Source organism: Schistocerca nitens, chromosome 11 (genome assembly GCF_023898315.1).
Source record: "Schistocerca nitens isolate TAMUIC-IGC-003100 chromosome 11, iqSchNite1.1, whole genome shotgun sequence".
Lineage (NCBI taxonomy): Eukaryota > Metazoa > Arthropoda > Insecta > Orthoptera > Acrididae > Schistocerca > Schistocerca nitens.
Window position 1 is genome coordinate 17027042 of NC_064624.1, and position 18011 is coordinate 17045052.

The 18011-nt window shown below is 42.6% G+C and overlaps 1 protein-coding gene across 2 annotated transcripts in view; it reads left to right on the forward strand.

Annotated features, from left to right (window-relative positions):
* The window catches only part of LOC126212913 (autophagy-related protein 9A), a 145847-nt gene that overhangs the window by 43131 nt on the left and 84705 nt on the right, over positions 1–18011 (forward strand). For both annotated transcript variants that reach the window (XM_049940418.1, XM_049940419.1), the window contains exons 5-6: positions 4089–4213; positions 6821–6948. In XM_049940418.1, coding sequence (XP_049796375.1) covers positions 4089–4213; positions 6821–6948 — 253 coding nt within the window. The remainder of the gene's footprint in view (positions 1–4088; positions 4214–6820; positions 6949–18011) is intronic.

Below are 18011 nucleotides of genomic sequence, written 5' to 3' on the forward strand. Positions count from 1 at the left end.
CATTGATGAAAACTTCACTTGTAGTGAACTTCACTTGTAGTGAACTTCACTGGTAGTTCTATGAGAGTAATCCCAAAAGAAAGGTCTCCTATTTTTGTACAAGTACATAGGACCAATTTATTTCTACAATGGTTTACATCAATTTACAGCTTGAACGTTTAGCTGTTTTTCGACATAATCACCATTACTGTCGATGCATTTATGTAGACGCTGTGGCAGTTTTTGTATGCCCATGTCATACCAGCTCGCCGCCATGCTGTTCAGAAAGTTATGAACCTCTTCTTTCACCTCGTCGTCTGAGCTGAATCGCTTTCTGGCCAAATGTTCTTTTAACCTAGGGAAAAGGTGATAGTCACTGGGCGCCAAGTCAGGACTATAGGGTGGGTGGGTGATTATGTTCCGCTGAAACTGTCACAGGAGAGCAACGGTTTGCCGACTGATGTGATGGCGAGTGTTGTCATGGAGAATGTGTACGCCCTTGCTCAACATTCCTCTTCTCTGGTTCTGAATTGCCCGTTTGAGTTTTTTCTGGGTCTCACAGTACCTGTCAGCGTTAATTTTGGTCCCAGCGATTCTGCTCCGACTAAGAGGTGAAAGATGTTCACGACTTTCTCAACAGCGTGGCGGCGAGCAGTTTTCGCCATCACGCACTGACTGTTCGTAATGCCCAAATAGCATTATATATTGATTCTACATATCTTGAAATGTGCATATAATACAAAAGTCGGAGGCAGCCTTAGGATTTTGAATCTTTGCCCGATGTCTACATTTATTTGTGGAAATAATAGCAGTAAAAAAATCAAAAATTGGTTATTCAGAAACTACTCTTTTCTTTTTTTTTTTTTCTTTTTTTTCCTCGTTTTAATAGTGTGGTGAAACTGGAGATGGAAAAAACTAGTATGACTGAATAACAGTCACTACAGCAATAATGGCCATCCCTAATGTCGTGTCTCTAGTTTTATTACTGGTGGTAGAGTTGTGGTGGGCACAAGCACTGACAGGCTGAATATGTTGTGGTACAGCCAACAGCCAAATTATAGGAGTCCGATCCCAGTCGGCAGGAGGGAACCGGACGGGATACTGCGGTGAGGATCTAGAGTGCTCGAGAGTGCTGAGAAAATGTCTTTAACAGTAACACATTTATTGTCCAGTAATACGAGAGTGTCTTCCACAACACTGTGGGCCGGCGGAGCGGCACCTCGTCGGCAGCGGGAGGCCGGTGTGCACCCGTCTGGCAGTACTGACGGTGCAGTGACGCGTCAGGTGGCGGTCGTTACACACGGGGAGGCTGTCGCCCCGTGTACTCTGGCGGCCGCAGTTCTACGTATCGGCCTCCGCGGTGCACTCGTCGATGTCGAAGCTTCGCGTTCGGGAGCCGTGCCCCGGGTCCACCCGGAGTATTCGCCGGCTCGCAGGGGTCGGCTCTCGGCGCCCCTCTGGGAAACGGGAACCGGTGGCACCGGTGTGACCACGGAAAACGGGATGTGCGACTCCGGTGCAGTCCGTCTCCGAAGCAGATGACAGTCAGTGTCCAGGTCTAGCCTCCGGTAAGCCTAAAGGGTGACGGCAGCTTCCGTGCCCCGTCGTCGTGGCTTCGGAAGTCGGCAGTATCCTTTTGGCCGGAATCGTGGCTCTGTAGACGATCGGACACGGCTGGGTGCACCGAGGGTCGACCTCTGTAGCCTCCCCTCTGACTGGGTACCTGCAACTGACACGAGGGCCGAGACTACGCACTGGGGAGTCACCGATTTGCATTCGGACGTTTGTTAAGGAGGGAGGGGTATTTATGTTGGCGCTTCCCGTGTGCTCTGGGATAGTGGGGACGGATGTGAGATCGTGTGTGTCAGTTTTCTCTTGCTGTCAACTCTCCTAGTGGCTTCAGACTTCTGCAACTTCACCTTTCGGAAACTCTTTTCTGCCGTTTCACCACCTTAGTACTTATTGTCACATTGTACCTAGCCTTTCTTATGACACACTGCTCTGCCATTATAATCTGTTCATCATAAGAATAAACCTGATGTAATCAAACACAAATGCTCTTAGAAGTAGGTCAGATATCTTATTACTAAGTTATGTTAAATGAAACTTTAAGATATTCAAATGTATTAACAGCCATCAACATTTTTCTTAATCACGCTTTAGCTACATAGATCAAAAATTGTGTACAGTCACAGCCTCTGCAGTGTTGTTCTCTGATTGTCGCACTGTTAATGCACAGTGTGTAAACTGCTCAGGCTGCTATCTTTTCCGTAGTGAAACATGCACGTCAAACACGGTTAAAAAGTGCCGAGAAATAGGCTGTTCTTAATGTTTTTCTTAAATTTATGGAGATAATTGCCTTTGGAGTTTTCCCGTATACACTGCAGTTGATAAAAAAAAAACCTCATCGAACGTGTAGCACAGTCGGTAGCGTAATACAGTGTGAACGAATTGCGGTTATTCGTGTGTTGGTTCAAATCTCCCTAGTATCATTTTGTTTTCTCATTCAATTTGAAATACCTACATCTCGTGATTGTAAAACTCATCATTTTTTACGAATAATGCATGTCGTCTTGTTTCTAATTACATATTGGATGCGAAATTCCTGTTTCCATTTCAAATAAAAATTCTTAATTATAAATGTTTTATGAAATACTGTTCATAAAAGTTGTTTAAATTAAGAAAACATAAAAATTTAATTTTTTAGGTCAACAATGAAAAGCCAAATCCTCTTCATTTGGGCCACGTCCATCATTTTATACCACAGAGGTAGACGAGTATCATAGAACTGTGAAAAACAGTCCTTTTCACAGCATCGTGCACATCGTGCAAATGCTGATATGAACCCAAGAGAACTGATCTGCAGCCAAGCTGAGGGATTTGGTCCGAGAAGTAACGAGACTGTTAAGCTTCTAGGCATGCTGGAACTAACACACGCAGCTTTTTCACACGTCACTGCCGAACGCTGGTGGGACGTAGAACGGCTCTTAATAAAAGAAGAAGAGAAAATGCTGTGCCAGGTTGGCTTTGTGTATTCTGTTGCTGATAGGCCCATTATCAATTTAGCAGGTGACACTTCCAGAACTGAAACGTATCTCTCGAATTCAGATAAGAAAGGAGGTGAGAGATTACAACACCAATGATAGTAGGTAATACCTTCAGTGGCTTCAATATTTAACTGTACGGTGATATCCTTCAGTACTCTCTTAGGTTACACACAGCTTATGCAGAAAAATTACCCTGTAATTAACTCAGGAATTTTCATCATTCTTGTTATTAATTACAATAGTACATTAGCTAAAAAAGATAACGTTGTGCGGTTTTCGTCCAGTCGTCTAAGGAGCATATTGTGAGAGATTTCCAGTGTATTATTTCAGTCTGCTTAAAATTTAAATGACATTCGAAGCTGTATTGCTCCTCTGCTCGTCTCGTTTTACGTGTGAACTGCAGCTGTACCAGGTGACCGGCCAGTGCTGTCCAAGTTAAATGCACCAGTAAAGCTGTTGTCCTGTAATACCGCCCAGTCGATGTGCCCGTAATGCACAGCACCACATGTACCCTTATTATCGTAGTTGACAGTACTAGAGACAGCTTGGCTGCAGCCCCCATGTGAAATAGAAATCCAATGAGGTTCCAGCAAATGCGGAAGAATACATAGTGCAATGTTTACATCAGGTTTATTCTTATGATGACTGGACTATAGTATAGCAGAAGCCGAGAGATATGTTGCACCATTATTCTTCACTCGCTGACTCGGGCGCTCGGTTTGTTCTCCTGTGCCACAACAACTTCCACTTTTGCCACAACTCTCTCTGCATTTCTCCGTAGCTGGCAGTCTTCCGGTCATTGACCCCAGCAGTTTGGTTTCTGGGAGCTGCCAAGGTAGAACTGGGATGAATTTTTAGTGTCTACTAGAGTTACTACCCTGGCATGTAAAAGGATTTGTCCATAGATGCTGCACCAGGATGTCACATACGGGATAGACCAGCACGGAGAGCTGCATCAGACCAGTCTTTGAAATGAAGATCGCAGCAGCAGCAGCAGAGTGTCTTTTCAGAGTTTAATGGCAAAATATCAAATAACAGAAGTGTTACTAACTGACATTGCAGTCGGAGCTGGACAACTTGACGTGGCACGAGGTCCAGCGGCGCGTGCGTGAGGTGCAGCGCGAGCAGCAGATGTGCATCCACAAACAGGACCTCAGCGAGCTCGACATCTACCACCGCATTCTCAGGTCAGTCGCAGCCGCCAGGAAGTCTGTCCGTCCCACCCTGTCCCAGTGAAGTGTCTACCACTGCGCCAAACGGGTCATTGTATGTATGGTGTGGCTATCTCTGATCCCACAACATTTCTGTTCGAGCTAGAGAGAGTTCTCAGTTTACTTTATACAATGTACCAAAAATTAGTTGTATGTGGTAACTTTAATATTAGTGCTATCAGCTATAGTGCGAGGAAAAGAATGTTGGGAGATTTCCGTAATTTGTATTGCCTCAACTAAAGTGCAGGGGAACAGTTACACAAGCAGTAAAAGGGTAAATGCCTTTGCCACGAACCACAAATTTTAACACTAAAACGAATTCTTCTACATCGTAAACAATAATTCACATTTATACTGTGCAGAACAATGGATTAATATTATAATTGCGAGAGCAGATAATTTTCTCTCAGTGTCACCCAAGTACAAGTTTGACGTCACTGTACACAAAAGAAGCTGACTGCATTGTGATTGGTTTTACACACATTTTGTAGGGTAGGTTCAGACGTGAGACTAGGGGTTTAGAATCTTGAATCTTGGCAGTTCGAGCACGCGCGCGCGCGCGCATACATACACACACATTAAATATAATTTAAAATCATTTAGAAATGTTTATCCACTAACAACAGAGTTTTTTAAAACTCATTAAAGAACAGCAGTGGCAGGATGTTTATAGTGCCAATAACATAAATAATATATATAATGCTTTTGGTAATGTGTTTCTGGTTCTGTTAGCTTGCTTTCCGCTAGAACTTTTAAAACAGGGTACTGTAACTAACAGCTGACACGGGTTGCTGGCTGATAGGATCATATTGTGTAGAAAAGTGGGTGTTATGTCAGGACATTAAAAATTGTCACAATTGAGCTGCAGTAAGTTATTACAAGCAGTACTGTAAATTTCTTAGAATGCTATTAGGAAGGCAAAAAGCTTGTGGTATGCAAATAGAATAGCTAATTCTCAAGGTACAAGTAAAACCCTATAGTCAGTTGTGAAGTGTCTGGTAACAGCATAAGGTCAATACATATTCAAAATATTTTTGTTACTGGTAAGTCAGATTTAACAATCATTTTCTGAATGTAGCAGCTGAATTAAATAAAAGCTTAGACTGTACTGGAAATGGTATAACTCTCTTTGAAAGTAGCTTTCTAAGACTTGATATCTGAATTACACCCCTGTGACACTCACAAGAGCGTGGTTGAGTCAATAATTAAATCACCGAAGACTAAGGACTCTGATGGGTATAACGGGGTATGTAGCAGGATACGGACTGGAGCACTGTAGTGTGTATGTCAGCCCACTAATTAGCCATATTTGGAGTTCTTCTTTAAGGAACAGCCAGTTTTCCGAATAAGGAAAGCAGTGAATAGCGAAATTGCTTCATAAAAAAATGTGGAAGGGATGTTTTGGACTATTTCAGACCTATTTTTATGCCATCAGTGTTTGCAGAGGTATTGAAAAGGCTGTTTATATAAGGGTAATTAATCATTTCGATACCTGCAATTTGGTATCAAATGTGAAGTTGAGGTTTAGAAGTGCTTTAAGAACTGAAAATGCTGCAGTCTCTCTTCTCCCTGTGGCAGTGGACAGGTCGAACAAAAAGTTGCAAAACACTAGCAATCTTCTTAGATTTAATGTGGGAATTTGATAGTGTCGATTACAAAACGATACTCCAGAGTAGTGGCACAAAACTGGTATGTGTCATACTCTTTAAGAACAAACAGTGAAGGGTCATTTTCCACTGTATGTGGTGTGTGTGTGTGTGTGTGTGTGTTTGGGCGCAGGGGGGGGGGGGGGGGGGGCTGAATGTGAATGTGCAAGGAGGACCTCAGTGAGCTCACAACACGTGTTGTCATATCCTCAGAAACAAGGTTCCCAGTAGGAATGGTTTGTATTTAGGGATACGACATGAATGCCCATTGAAACAAAAAACTTTATATAGACATATGCCCTGTTGTAAATGATTCTGAGGTAGAACACATTTAATGTACATTTGTTTTTCCATTAAAATTTCAAATTGATGTGTGACAATATTTTTCTTCTCACAACTACTTCATTTTAGAGATGACCAGTAACTCTGCACCGAGATTCTGTACAGAATCAAACTCGAACATTTAAGAGAACTCTTAATGTCTGATGAATGGGGACATTATGTAAAACGGGGAATCGGTTGCCTTTAGAAGTGTCGCGGGATAGTATTGGAGAGGAGACGAGGATCTGGGCCCGTGTGGCCACATGTTGGGGTTCTACTGCAAAACACCACCCCTCACCCGACATATTCCTTTCACTGTTGGAGCTGTTAGCTGTTAGCTGCTACCTGCCTCTTGTGAGTCATTATTGCTTGTTGACATCAAATACGCTCACATTAATGTTACTGGACCGAGTATATTTCTTATAATTTAGCTGCAGCTGCATTTGTCACAATGTCTGTTTTCAGCAGTATATTGTACATTGTCTGCCCGGAAGCCAAACAGGTTTAATCTGACGATATTAAATTTTCCCACAAAATTCTCGTACGCGAGTCGCGATGCGGCAGTCATTTTCTGCACACCCGTGCCCTGAGAGTGACCCGTCGGCTCGGCCCGCAGGTTCAAGAACTACATGGTGGCGATGGTGAACAAGTCGGTGCTGCCGCTGCGGTGGCGCGTGCCCTTCCTGGGGGAGATCGTCTTCCTGACGCGCGGACTGAAGTACAACATCGAGCTTCTGCTCTTCTGTGAGTACCGCGCCTGCACTGTGCGGCAAGTAGACCGGTGGCAGTAGTGCACGCTATTTGTTGTTCTTACTGCTGAGAGGTAAGTTGTTTGTATTCAGAAATCCTGCTGTCAAGTTAGTTGTCGTTTCCACTCTCAGACGCTAGGCAAGTATGTGTCGAGGATTACACTGCTATAAGTAAATAATTGGAAGGAAAATCGGCATTGGCCGTATTTTGTTGTTTTATTGTCAGCAAAATCGATTTTTGGTCACTTTGTGACCATCCTCAGTGCTGTAATATAAAATTAAAATTGGTAGGCACTGGTATAAAGCTATAACCACAAGCTTAGAGCAGTTTATGTGATCGCTCAAAGATTATGGTTATAGCTTGATACCAGTGCCTACCAATTTTACTTTTATATTACAGCACTGAGGATTGTCACAAAGTGACCAAAAATCGATTTTGCTGACAATAAAACAACAAAATACGGCCAATGCCGATTTTCCTTCCATTTCTATCCACTATTTGGTCGTGGTGCACACAACACGCCACGGAGTCGCCAATCGAGTAAATGATTGTTTCTTTAAGTGTACCGGGTGTCCCTCCTAAGAGTCATCAGGTGCATTTCCTCTTGTGTTTCTGCAGATGTGTGTCATTTTGTTATAGCAGTCTATAGCTGGAGTAGTCCCAAATAAATACCGCTTATCGAGTCTTTCATGCAACTCACACCGTTGATGCAGAGTGTCTGCCTGTTTTCCTTCATGAAAGAAATTGCTTTTAGAACGGAATTTTACACGCCCATTCGATAAAGCATTCCCACATTAGTCTATTGCGGTATTTGTTTTATCGACACGTATAGTAAACCGGGAGGAATAACCGGTATTCCGCAGCGACAGCACCACCCTGGCCCGTGCTGCTCGCTGCTACCGTCGTGCGACAGTGCTGCTCTGTCACTGCTGGAGTACCCGTTATTCTTCCCAGTTTATTGTCCCTGTCTATACGTGTCGATAAGATGAATATTGCACTAGACTAATGTGGGAATGCTTTATCGAATGGGCGTGTAAAATCCTGCTGTAAAAAAAATTTTGTTCCTAATGGGAAATGAACTGAAGCGTTGCCTCGGCACGGTGTGTTGCGTGAAGGCTGTGATGAGCTGTGTTTGTTTGGGCTGATCCAGCTACACACTGCAAAAACAAAATTGCAGATATTTGTCGGAACAGCAGAGAAAATATGCCTGACAGCTCTTAAGAGGAACACGCTGTGTACGCGAGATGTGATCAGAGAAAACCCGGTGAATAATTCTATTAGAAATAAAGTAATAACCGTACATGGAATTTGATTTAATCTCCCTCAAAGTACTGTCCTTAGTGAGCAGTGTAATCATCCCAACATTGAATCTGATACTGGAAGGGCACTCAGCTGGTCTGTCGTAGCCCACTCGATGTCAGGAATGCTCTGAAAACTTTTTGTTTTGAGACAGTTTTAATTTTTGGGAAAAGCCAGAAGTCGCACACTATTAAATCTGGTAATGCAGATGTGGACAGACAGGAACGTGATTTCTGGTCAAAAATTTGTGAATCGGAAGAGCTTTGTGGCGTGGCACATTTGTTGTAGGAGGAAGCTGTCTGTCCATTTTTGTGGTCTTTCTTCATACATAATCTCACATTATGCCCTTGTAAAATTCAGCATGTACTGTTGTTCCCCACGGAATGAACTCCGATCACACTACACCATAAATATAAAAAAAAGCATCATCATTTGATTTTGACTGACCTACCTCGTTAAGAGTGATAGTATTCCCTCACTCTCACCCCCTCTTATTTATTTATTTATTTATTTAAAGTTGTGAACTCATAAATTTTGTCTCGGGTTCATATGTGTAGACTCAAGTTACATCTCCAGTTACAGTTTTCGACACAAAGTCCAGATCTGAGCGAAGACAATCTTTCAGCTCTGTACAAACTGACACACAATTTTCTTTCTGTTTATCACTCAAAAGTCTGGGAACAAATTCTGCACTCGCTCACCTCATTTGCAGATTACCAGTTAAAATGATGTGCATAGACCTTTTCAAGATGCTGAATTGTTCAATAAGATGTCAGGTAGTTATTCACCTGTTTGAGGTAGCAATTTTTGCCACTTTTCACGTTTTCTTCTGTTTTTGAGATTAATGGACGTCCCAAATGTTGCTCATCTTCTACCAACTCATTTCCACTTTCACATCACTCGTGCCACTGGTAAACAATCTTCAGATTTACAGCATTATCACCAAAACCCAGTTTAAACATTTTCAGTTTCTTCGACATTTTTTTTGCAACTCTAAACCAAATTTAACATTCACATGTTGTTCAAAATCCACAATGCAGGACAAACGTGACAAACGCAGCCTCACTCTAGTGTCCCTGGACACTGACTGTCAAGTGAGAACGTGTTTCAACTTGATGCTGCCTATCTCAGTGGATCAGATTATGAGACAAATTACATTGAATGGTTGTAGTGTCAGTATTTGCTGCTAAAAGGATTTGTTTGACCTACTTTTTGATCACACATTGTGGATGTATCATTCACACACACAGAGTAACTGTTTACAACATACCACAGTGTTGCAGGGGAAGTCAAGGCGAACAAATTACTGTTGGAAACTTGCCGTCTGTCGAGTCAGGAAATGGCCTCAAATTGGCCTGCAAAAAAATTTGAGAGCTACAGTGCATGCGCAATGTAAGAGATTTTCAATATCCTGTCACACTAGTACGCCACCGACTTAGTCAGCTATTTCATTAACAGTATCAATTTAAACTTTCCTGTGGGGTAATGAAAGAAAAATCCCTTTGTAAATATTATGCAAAAACTGATTACATTTACAATTTGAACTAAACTTAGCCCTTATAAGCACGTAATTTCGTAGTTATAAGGCCAACAAACAAAATTTCATTGTTAATTTTGTGCCATTAAAATTCACAATTTGAAAGTGCACAATTAAGTGGGTATAGCAATAACCCAGTCGATGAAGACCAAGAAAAGATCAAATATGGGGAATAGTTCGTGTAATAGCAAATTTTTGTACATTGATAGGAGGCAGTGCCATAAATGACGTAATAAAAGTGCTGGTTGGTGAGAGATGAGTGTGTGGTAGGAATGCATTTGAAGGTCACTGTCATATTTTTTTTTCTCGAATAACTCAAAAACCATGGCCTCTAGTGAAAGTGTATCCCAGTACAAAATTAAACCACATTAAATTTGCTACAGAGAAGGCCCAATTCAGTTTTTCTCTAGAACTGATAGTACACTCGAGGAGAGTGAGAGGATACTGAAAAACTCACGCGACCCGCATACACTGCTGCTTAAGTGGTTTTGTAGGCCAATTTGAGGTAGTTTCCCTACATGATAGACCAGAAGTGTCGTACATCAAATTGTGTTGACACCCTCCACACCAATGTGGTACATTGTGAACAGCTATTGTTTACACTGTGTATTTTTTTCGCTTAGCAGTAAGACATTTTGTGTTTCATGTAATTAGTAATTAGATCCTACACACATACCCATGCAAAATGTACTAACTGTTTTATAAATTATGTAAAGAAAGAATTAAGAACATAATTAATAGGACAGATAGCTTTCTTGCAGTTGGGGTGGTGTGTCAATATCACTCCACCTGTCAGACGGTGACAATGTAGAACAACAGTGACTGTCATGACAGTTTTATACTTTTTCGTATTGGGTGCCACGACCACAAATTTATTAAAGTACGATTCCATTATTGTCCATATGACCACAGCCATATATTTTTATGCCATCAGCTGATTTTGGTGATGTTCTATTTTCAAATGTTTGCTCTGAAAGCAATGTATAATACATACCGCATATGTCATATAATGTCATATTCATAAATCACTGGGGCAATCTGTATTACATACGTGTACATACCGTGTGATTTGCGTCGAGTGTGACCGTATCCCGGTATCCAAAGTACAGTAAGAAGGCGTATACAGTGTGTGTCCGTCACGCTCCACAAATGTCAACCCTTCAAATAACAGTATTATCACAGTGGCATACATAAGTAAACATAAAACTCGTACTTGAGCACGCATCACTGCTCTCATCGTGCTGATTTTACAAAGTTTTGTCTGCAACAAACAGGAGTTCAGAGGTGTAGCACCAATGGCCACCATTGCCCTGCCGATCGAACCTATCGATTTGTGCTGAAGACGTGGTGTCTAATTGTTACATATCATTTGTCAATGTAAGCTTAACCTTATTGTCACATCGTTATACAATAAAGTAAAGTGCTTTCCACCTTCAAATTGAGTAGAGGGCATACAAACGTTTTAAAAATTTGGTTTTATTTTGAAATGCTGTCGTGACCTACTTCTTAACAGGCAGAGTGTTCATAGGCAGGGTGGTCTAACGGTAAAGCACTAGACTAGAAGCAGAGTGGTTGCTGGGTCAAATGCCAGTCGGACCTCAGATATAACGCTCAGTGCTTTAATCTAGCCTTCACCACGTATTCCACATTAAACTGTAGCTCCCTATTCCCAAGTCAGATAACTGGGGTAGGTTAAGATCATGCTAGTCACTCAAGTGGTGTCAGACAATAAAACTTGCACCGGGCCAGTGAGGCACACAAAATTGTTATTATGACAGATGTAATCTCATATTAAGAATTAACACAATAAGACAAGTATTACATCTAGAAACTGTGTTTATCGTGATGCAGCGTATCCAGTGGTGTGCAGATACCTGGACCTTCTATGTCCATTACATGAGATGAGAGCACCAGATCTTTACACATAGTTTCAAACCTTTACGTACCTTTTCCTCACTGGCAACTCCTGTCCCTGCCTCCCCAGAAATGATGGAAGTAAAAAGTTTATCACTAGCATAAATTTTCACAATTCATGCAATAAAACTTCAGCATCACACGTGGTGTTTTAGTTAATTACTTCTTTGCTACTAACTGTATTCACAACAGAGGTTGCAGGTAGTGTCCACGTATACCACTGAATGTACCCACTGTTGTTGTGGTCTTCAGTCCTGAGACTGGTTTGATGCAGCTCTTCATGCTACTCTATCCTGTGCAAGCTTCATCATCTCCCAGTACCTACTGCAACCTACATCCTTCTGAATCTGCTTAGTGTATTCATCTCTTGGTCTCCCTCTACGATTTTTACCCTCCACGCTGCCCTCCAGTGCTAACTTTGTGATCCCTTGTTGCCTCAGAACATGTCCTACCAACCGATCCCTTCTTCTTGTCAAGTTGTGCCACAAACTCCTCTTCTCCCCAATTCTGTTCAATACCTCCTCATTAGTTATGTGATCTACCCATTTAATCTTCAGCGTTCTTCTGTAGCACAACATTTCGAAAGCTTCTATTCTCTTCTTGTCTAAACTGTTTATCGTCCATGTTTCGCTTCCATACATGGCTACACTCCATACAAATACTTTCAGAAATGACTTCCTGACACTTAAATCTATACTCGATGTTAACAAATTTTTCTTCTTCAGAAACGCTTTCCTTGCCATTGCCAGTCTACATTTTATATCCTCTCTACTTCGACCATCATCAGTTATTTTGCTCCCCAAATAGCAAAACTCCTTTACTACTTTAAGCGTCTCATTTCCTAATCTAATTCCCTCAGCATCACCCGATTTAATTCGACTACATTCCATTATCCTCGTTTTGCTTTTGTTGATGTTCATCTTATATCCTCCTTTCAAGACACTGTCCATTCCATTCAACTGCTCTTCCAAGTCCTTTGCTGTCTCTGACAGAATTACAATGTCATCGGTGAACCTCAAAGTTTTTATTTCTTCTCCATGGATCTTAATACCTACTCCGAATTTTTCTTTTGTTTCCTTTACTGCTTGCTCAATATACTGATTGAATAACATCAGGGAAGAGGCTACAACCCTGTCTCACTCCTTTCCCAACGACTGCTTCCCTTTCGTGCCCCTCAACTCTTATAACTGCCATCTGGTTTCTGTACAGTTTGTAAATAGCCCTTCGCTTCCTGTATTTAACCCCTGCCACCTGCAGAATTTGAAAGAGAGTATTCCAGTCAACATTGTCAAAAGCTTTCTCTAAGTCTACAAATGCTAGAAACCCACAGACTTGTATTATTGTAAGCAAACATTGAGATGCGTGAAGAACTTGCTTTTGCTTAAAATGGAGTGCACATTACCCAGGTTATATTCATCCAATGTTTGGTAATAAGAGCACTTAGCAACTTCGAACAGACTTCAACCATATTTTGAACCTTTTCTAATCCAGTCATTTCACCAGGAAGGAGGTAGATAGTCAATACCGCAGTTCGATTGCGTACGCATTGTTACTTTGTGCCACAAAGGGCTCTCAACAAGGGAAGTGTCCAAGCGTCATGGAATTAACCAAAGCAGTGTTGTTCGGACATGGAAGAGTTAGATAGATAGATAGATAGAGAGAGAGAGAGAGAGAGAGAGAGAGAGAGAGAGAGAGAGAGACGGGAACTGTCGAGGCATGTCTTGCTCAGGCCACCCATGGGCTACCACTGCAGTGGATGACCGCTACCTACGGATTATGGCTCGGAGGAACCCTGACAGCACCGCCACCTTGTTGAATAATGCTATTCGTGCAGCCACAGGACGTTGTGTTAAGACTCCAACTGTGCGCAGTAGGCTGCATGATGTGCAACTTCACTCCCGATGTCCACGACCAGGTCCATCTTTGCAACCACAACACCATCCAGTGCGGTACAGATGGGCCCAACAACATGCCGAATGGACCGCTGAGGATTGGCATCGCGTTCTCTTCACCGATGAGTGTCACATATGCCTTCAACCGGACACATGTCGGAGACATGTGGAGACAACGTGGTCAGGCTGAACCCCTTAGACACACTGTTCAATGAATGCAGCAAGGTGTAGGTTCCGTGCTGTTTTGGGATGGCATTATGTGGGGCTGACGTATGCCGCCGGTGGTCACGGAAGACGGCGTAATGGCTGTAAGATACCAGAGTGCCATCCTCCGATTGGTAGTGCAACCGTATTGGCAGCATATTGGCGAGGCATTCATCTTCGTGGATTCACGCCACCATCGTGCACATCTCGTGAATGACTTCCTTCAGGATAACATTGCTCGACTAATGGCCAGCATGTTCTCCAACATGAACCCTATTGAACATGCCTGGAATAGATTGAAAAGGGGTTTTTATGGACGACCTGACCCACCAATCACTCTGAGGGATCTACGCTGATTCTTTGTTGAGGAGTGGGACAATGTGGACCGACTGTACCTTGATGAACTTGTGGATGGTATGCCACGACGAATACAGGCTTGCTTCAGTGCAAGAGAACGTGCTACTGGGTATTAAAGGTACCAGTGTGTACAGCAATCTGGACCACCACCTCTGAAGGGCTTGCTGTATGGTGGTACAACATGCAATGTGTGGTTTCTGTGAGCAATAAAAAGGTGGAAATGATGTTCAAGTTGATCTCTTTTTTTTCCAATTTTCTGTACAGTTTTCGGAACTCTCGGGACTGAGGTGATGCAAAACTTTTTTTGGTGTGTGTACATGGTGATCCAGTTAAGTTCCACACTTCGCATATTTCCTGAAACCTTTAAGATATCGTAATTCTGTTTTCACCAAAATTCCGTCACTAAATGACATACAGCCTCTTTTCTCAGCTGTTGTAGAGATATCAACATTTCTTCTTCAAATGAAACTATACTTATTTCTGCTGGACGTATCGTAGTCCAAAATAGGCTAAGTCAGCAGCTTTTTACTTTTCAAAATTGGATTAGTTGTTTCAAAGGAATTGCAATATTTTGAACAGTGCAGCAGAATCACCCTATATCTTTTAAATTGTGACCAACCGACAAAAGATTTCTAATACTTGGGCACCACATCTCCGGAACAGATCAATAGGTTCAATCATTTGGGCAGTGGTGGCCATTGTCAGTGGATTTTTGGACGGCTGTTTGTTGTAGAGTGGACAGTGTCAAACCAACATGAGGAGCGCAGTGTGCTGTGCAATTTATCACAATTTCTGTCTTTCTATTTTCCTTCCCTTAATGATAAAACTGCCACCATTTTATTATTTCCACAATTTTTGGCTTTCCAGTCAGTATCGACTGCAGTTCAGAAAATGGAAGCAATAAAATGTGTAAATGATAAAATAGATGGCATATTGTGATTACACGTGAAAAGCCTGACGGCACGGAGCATTTCTTATGATATTTGGTACATGTCACATGTCTGCATAATGTATTGTCTCAAAATATTACAATTCATTTCTCTATATATATGTATGGAAGTGAAACATGGATGATAACCAGTTTGGACAAGAAGAGAATAGAAACTTTCGAAATGTGGTGCTACAGAAGAATGCTGAAGATAAGGTGGGTAGATCACGTAACTAATGAGGAGGTATTGAATAGGATTGGGGAGAAGAGAAGTTTGTGGCACAACTTGACAAGAAGAAGGGATCGGTTGGTAGGACATGTTTTGAGGCATCAAGGGATCACAAATTTAGCATTGGAGGGCAGCGTGGAGGGTAAAAATCGTAGAGGGAGACCAAGAGATGAATACACTAAGCAGATTCAGAAGGATGTAGGTTGCAGTAGGTACTGGGAGATGAAGAAGCTTGCACAGGATAGAGTAGCATGGAGAGCTGCATCAAACCAGTCTCAGGACTGAAGACCGCAACAACAACAACATATATAAACCAGATGTCTCGTCATAAAATATGTGAACAGTTTGTACACAAAGGGTACATTTTATCAACATTGTATGTGGCAGTTACAGTTTCGCATCCTGTGCAATTCTAATACTAGCAAATGTGGAGCTGTTGTGTGCACAGAATGTGTCTAAACGAGAGTTGGCAGTGTTACTCTCCTGTGAAAGTTCAAAGATCATTATTCGAGTAAGAGTGATACAAACCACTGTACGATTGTGTTACGCAGGTAGTACGGTGGTCCTACATTAAGGTGGGAAATAGTGTATTCGGCCCGGTGTTCGATAGGAGCCCACACTTCACATAAGTTGCTCCCAATAATGGTTAGAGAGCCAGAATTGCAATAGAAGAAAAATAAAAGGAAACAAAGGAAAGCTGTGCCATTCTGGCCACTGAATGGCCAATTGGGTTAACAGAGTGCCCCTTCACACGTCAGCCGAAGGCGTCACTCGGATGCGGCGAGTCGGGCTCGGGCCAGCAGACCGGTCTGCCGGCCACTGTCGGGTTAGGAGGCCTCGGAGCTGCCGCTACACGCCGCAGTAACTCCTCGGTCGATATCTCGGGGCCGAGTACGACCGGCACCCGTCCTTGCATGCAGGAAAAATTCCCGACGGTACCCAGATCTACGACGAGACAGGTGTCTGTGCCGACAATTTGGCTGCGGAGGCGGACGAAGAAATAAAAGGTGTACATCTACATCTACGTCTACATGACTACTCTCCAATTCACATTTAAGTGCTTGGCAGGGGGTTCATCGAACCACACTCATACTATCTCTCTACCATTCCACTCCCGAACAGCGCGCGGGAAAAACGCACACCTAAACCTTTCTGTTAGAGCTCTGATTTCTCTTATTTTATTTTGATGATCATTCCTACCCATGTAGGTTGTGCTCAACAAAATATTTTCGCATTTGGAAGAGAAATTTGGTGACTGAAATTTCGTAAATAGATCTCGCCGCGCAGAAAAACGTCTTTGCTTTAATGACTTCCGTCCCAACTCGCGTATCATATCTACCACACTCTCTCCCCTATTAGGCGATAATAAAAAAACCAGCTGCCCTTTTTTGCACCCTTTCGATGTCCTCCGTCAATCGCACCTGGTAAGGATCCCACACTGCGCAGCAATATTCTAACAGAGGACGAACAAGTGTAGTGTAAGCTGTCTCTTTAGTGGACTTGTTGCATCTTCCAAGTGTCCTGCCAATGAAACGCAACCTTTGGCCCGCCTTCCCCACAATATTATCTATGTGGTCTTTCCAACTGAAGTTGTTCGTAATTTTAACACCCAGGTACTTAGTTGAATTGCCAGCCTTGAGAATTGTACTATTTATCGAGTAATTGAATTCCAACGGATTTCTTTTGGAACTCGTGTGGATCAACTCACACTTTTTGTTATTTAGCGTCAACTGCCGCCTGCCACACCATACAGCAATCTTTTCTAAATCGCTTTGCAACTGATACTGGTCTTCGGATGACCTTACTAGACGGTAAATTACAGCATCATCTGCGAACAACCTAAGAGAACTGCTCAGATTGTCACCCAGGTCATTTATATAGATCAAGAACAGCAGAGGTCCCAGGACGCTTCCCTGGGGAACACCTGATATCACTTCAGTTTTACTCGACGATTTGCCGTCTATTACTACGAACTGCAACCTTCCTGACAGGAAATCACGAATCCATTCGCACAACTGAGACGATATCCCGTAGGCCCGCAGCTTGATTAGAAGGCACTTCTGAGGAACGGTGTCAAAAGCTTTCCGGAAATCTAGAAATACGGAATCAACTTGAGATCCCCTGTCGATAGCGGCCATTACTTCGTGCGAATAAAGAGCTAGCTGTGTTGCACAAGAACGATGTTTTCTGAAACCGTGCTGATTACGTATCAATAGATCGTTCCCTTCGAGGTGATTCATAATGTTTGAATACAATGTATGCTCCAAAACCCTACTGCAAACAGACGTCAATGATATAGGTCTGTAGTTCGATGGATTACTCCTACTACCCTTCTTAAACACTGGTGCGACCTGCGCAATTTTCCAATCTGTAGGTACAGATCTATCGGTGAGCGAGCAGTTGTATACGATTGCTAAGTAGGGAGCTATTGTATCAGTGTAATCTGAAAGGAACCTAATCGGTATACAATCTGGACCTGAAGACTTGCCCGTATCAAGCGATTTGAGTTGCTTCGCAACCCCTAAGGTATCTACTTCTAAGAAACTCATGCTAGCAGCTGTTCGTGTTTCAAATTCAGGAATATTCCATTCGTCTTCCCTGGTGAAGGAATTTCAGAAAACTCCTCTTTAGTGGCACAGTAGTCGGTAACAGTACCATCGGCACTGCGCAGTGAAGGTATTGATTGCGTCTTGCCGC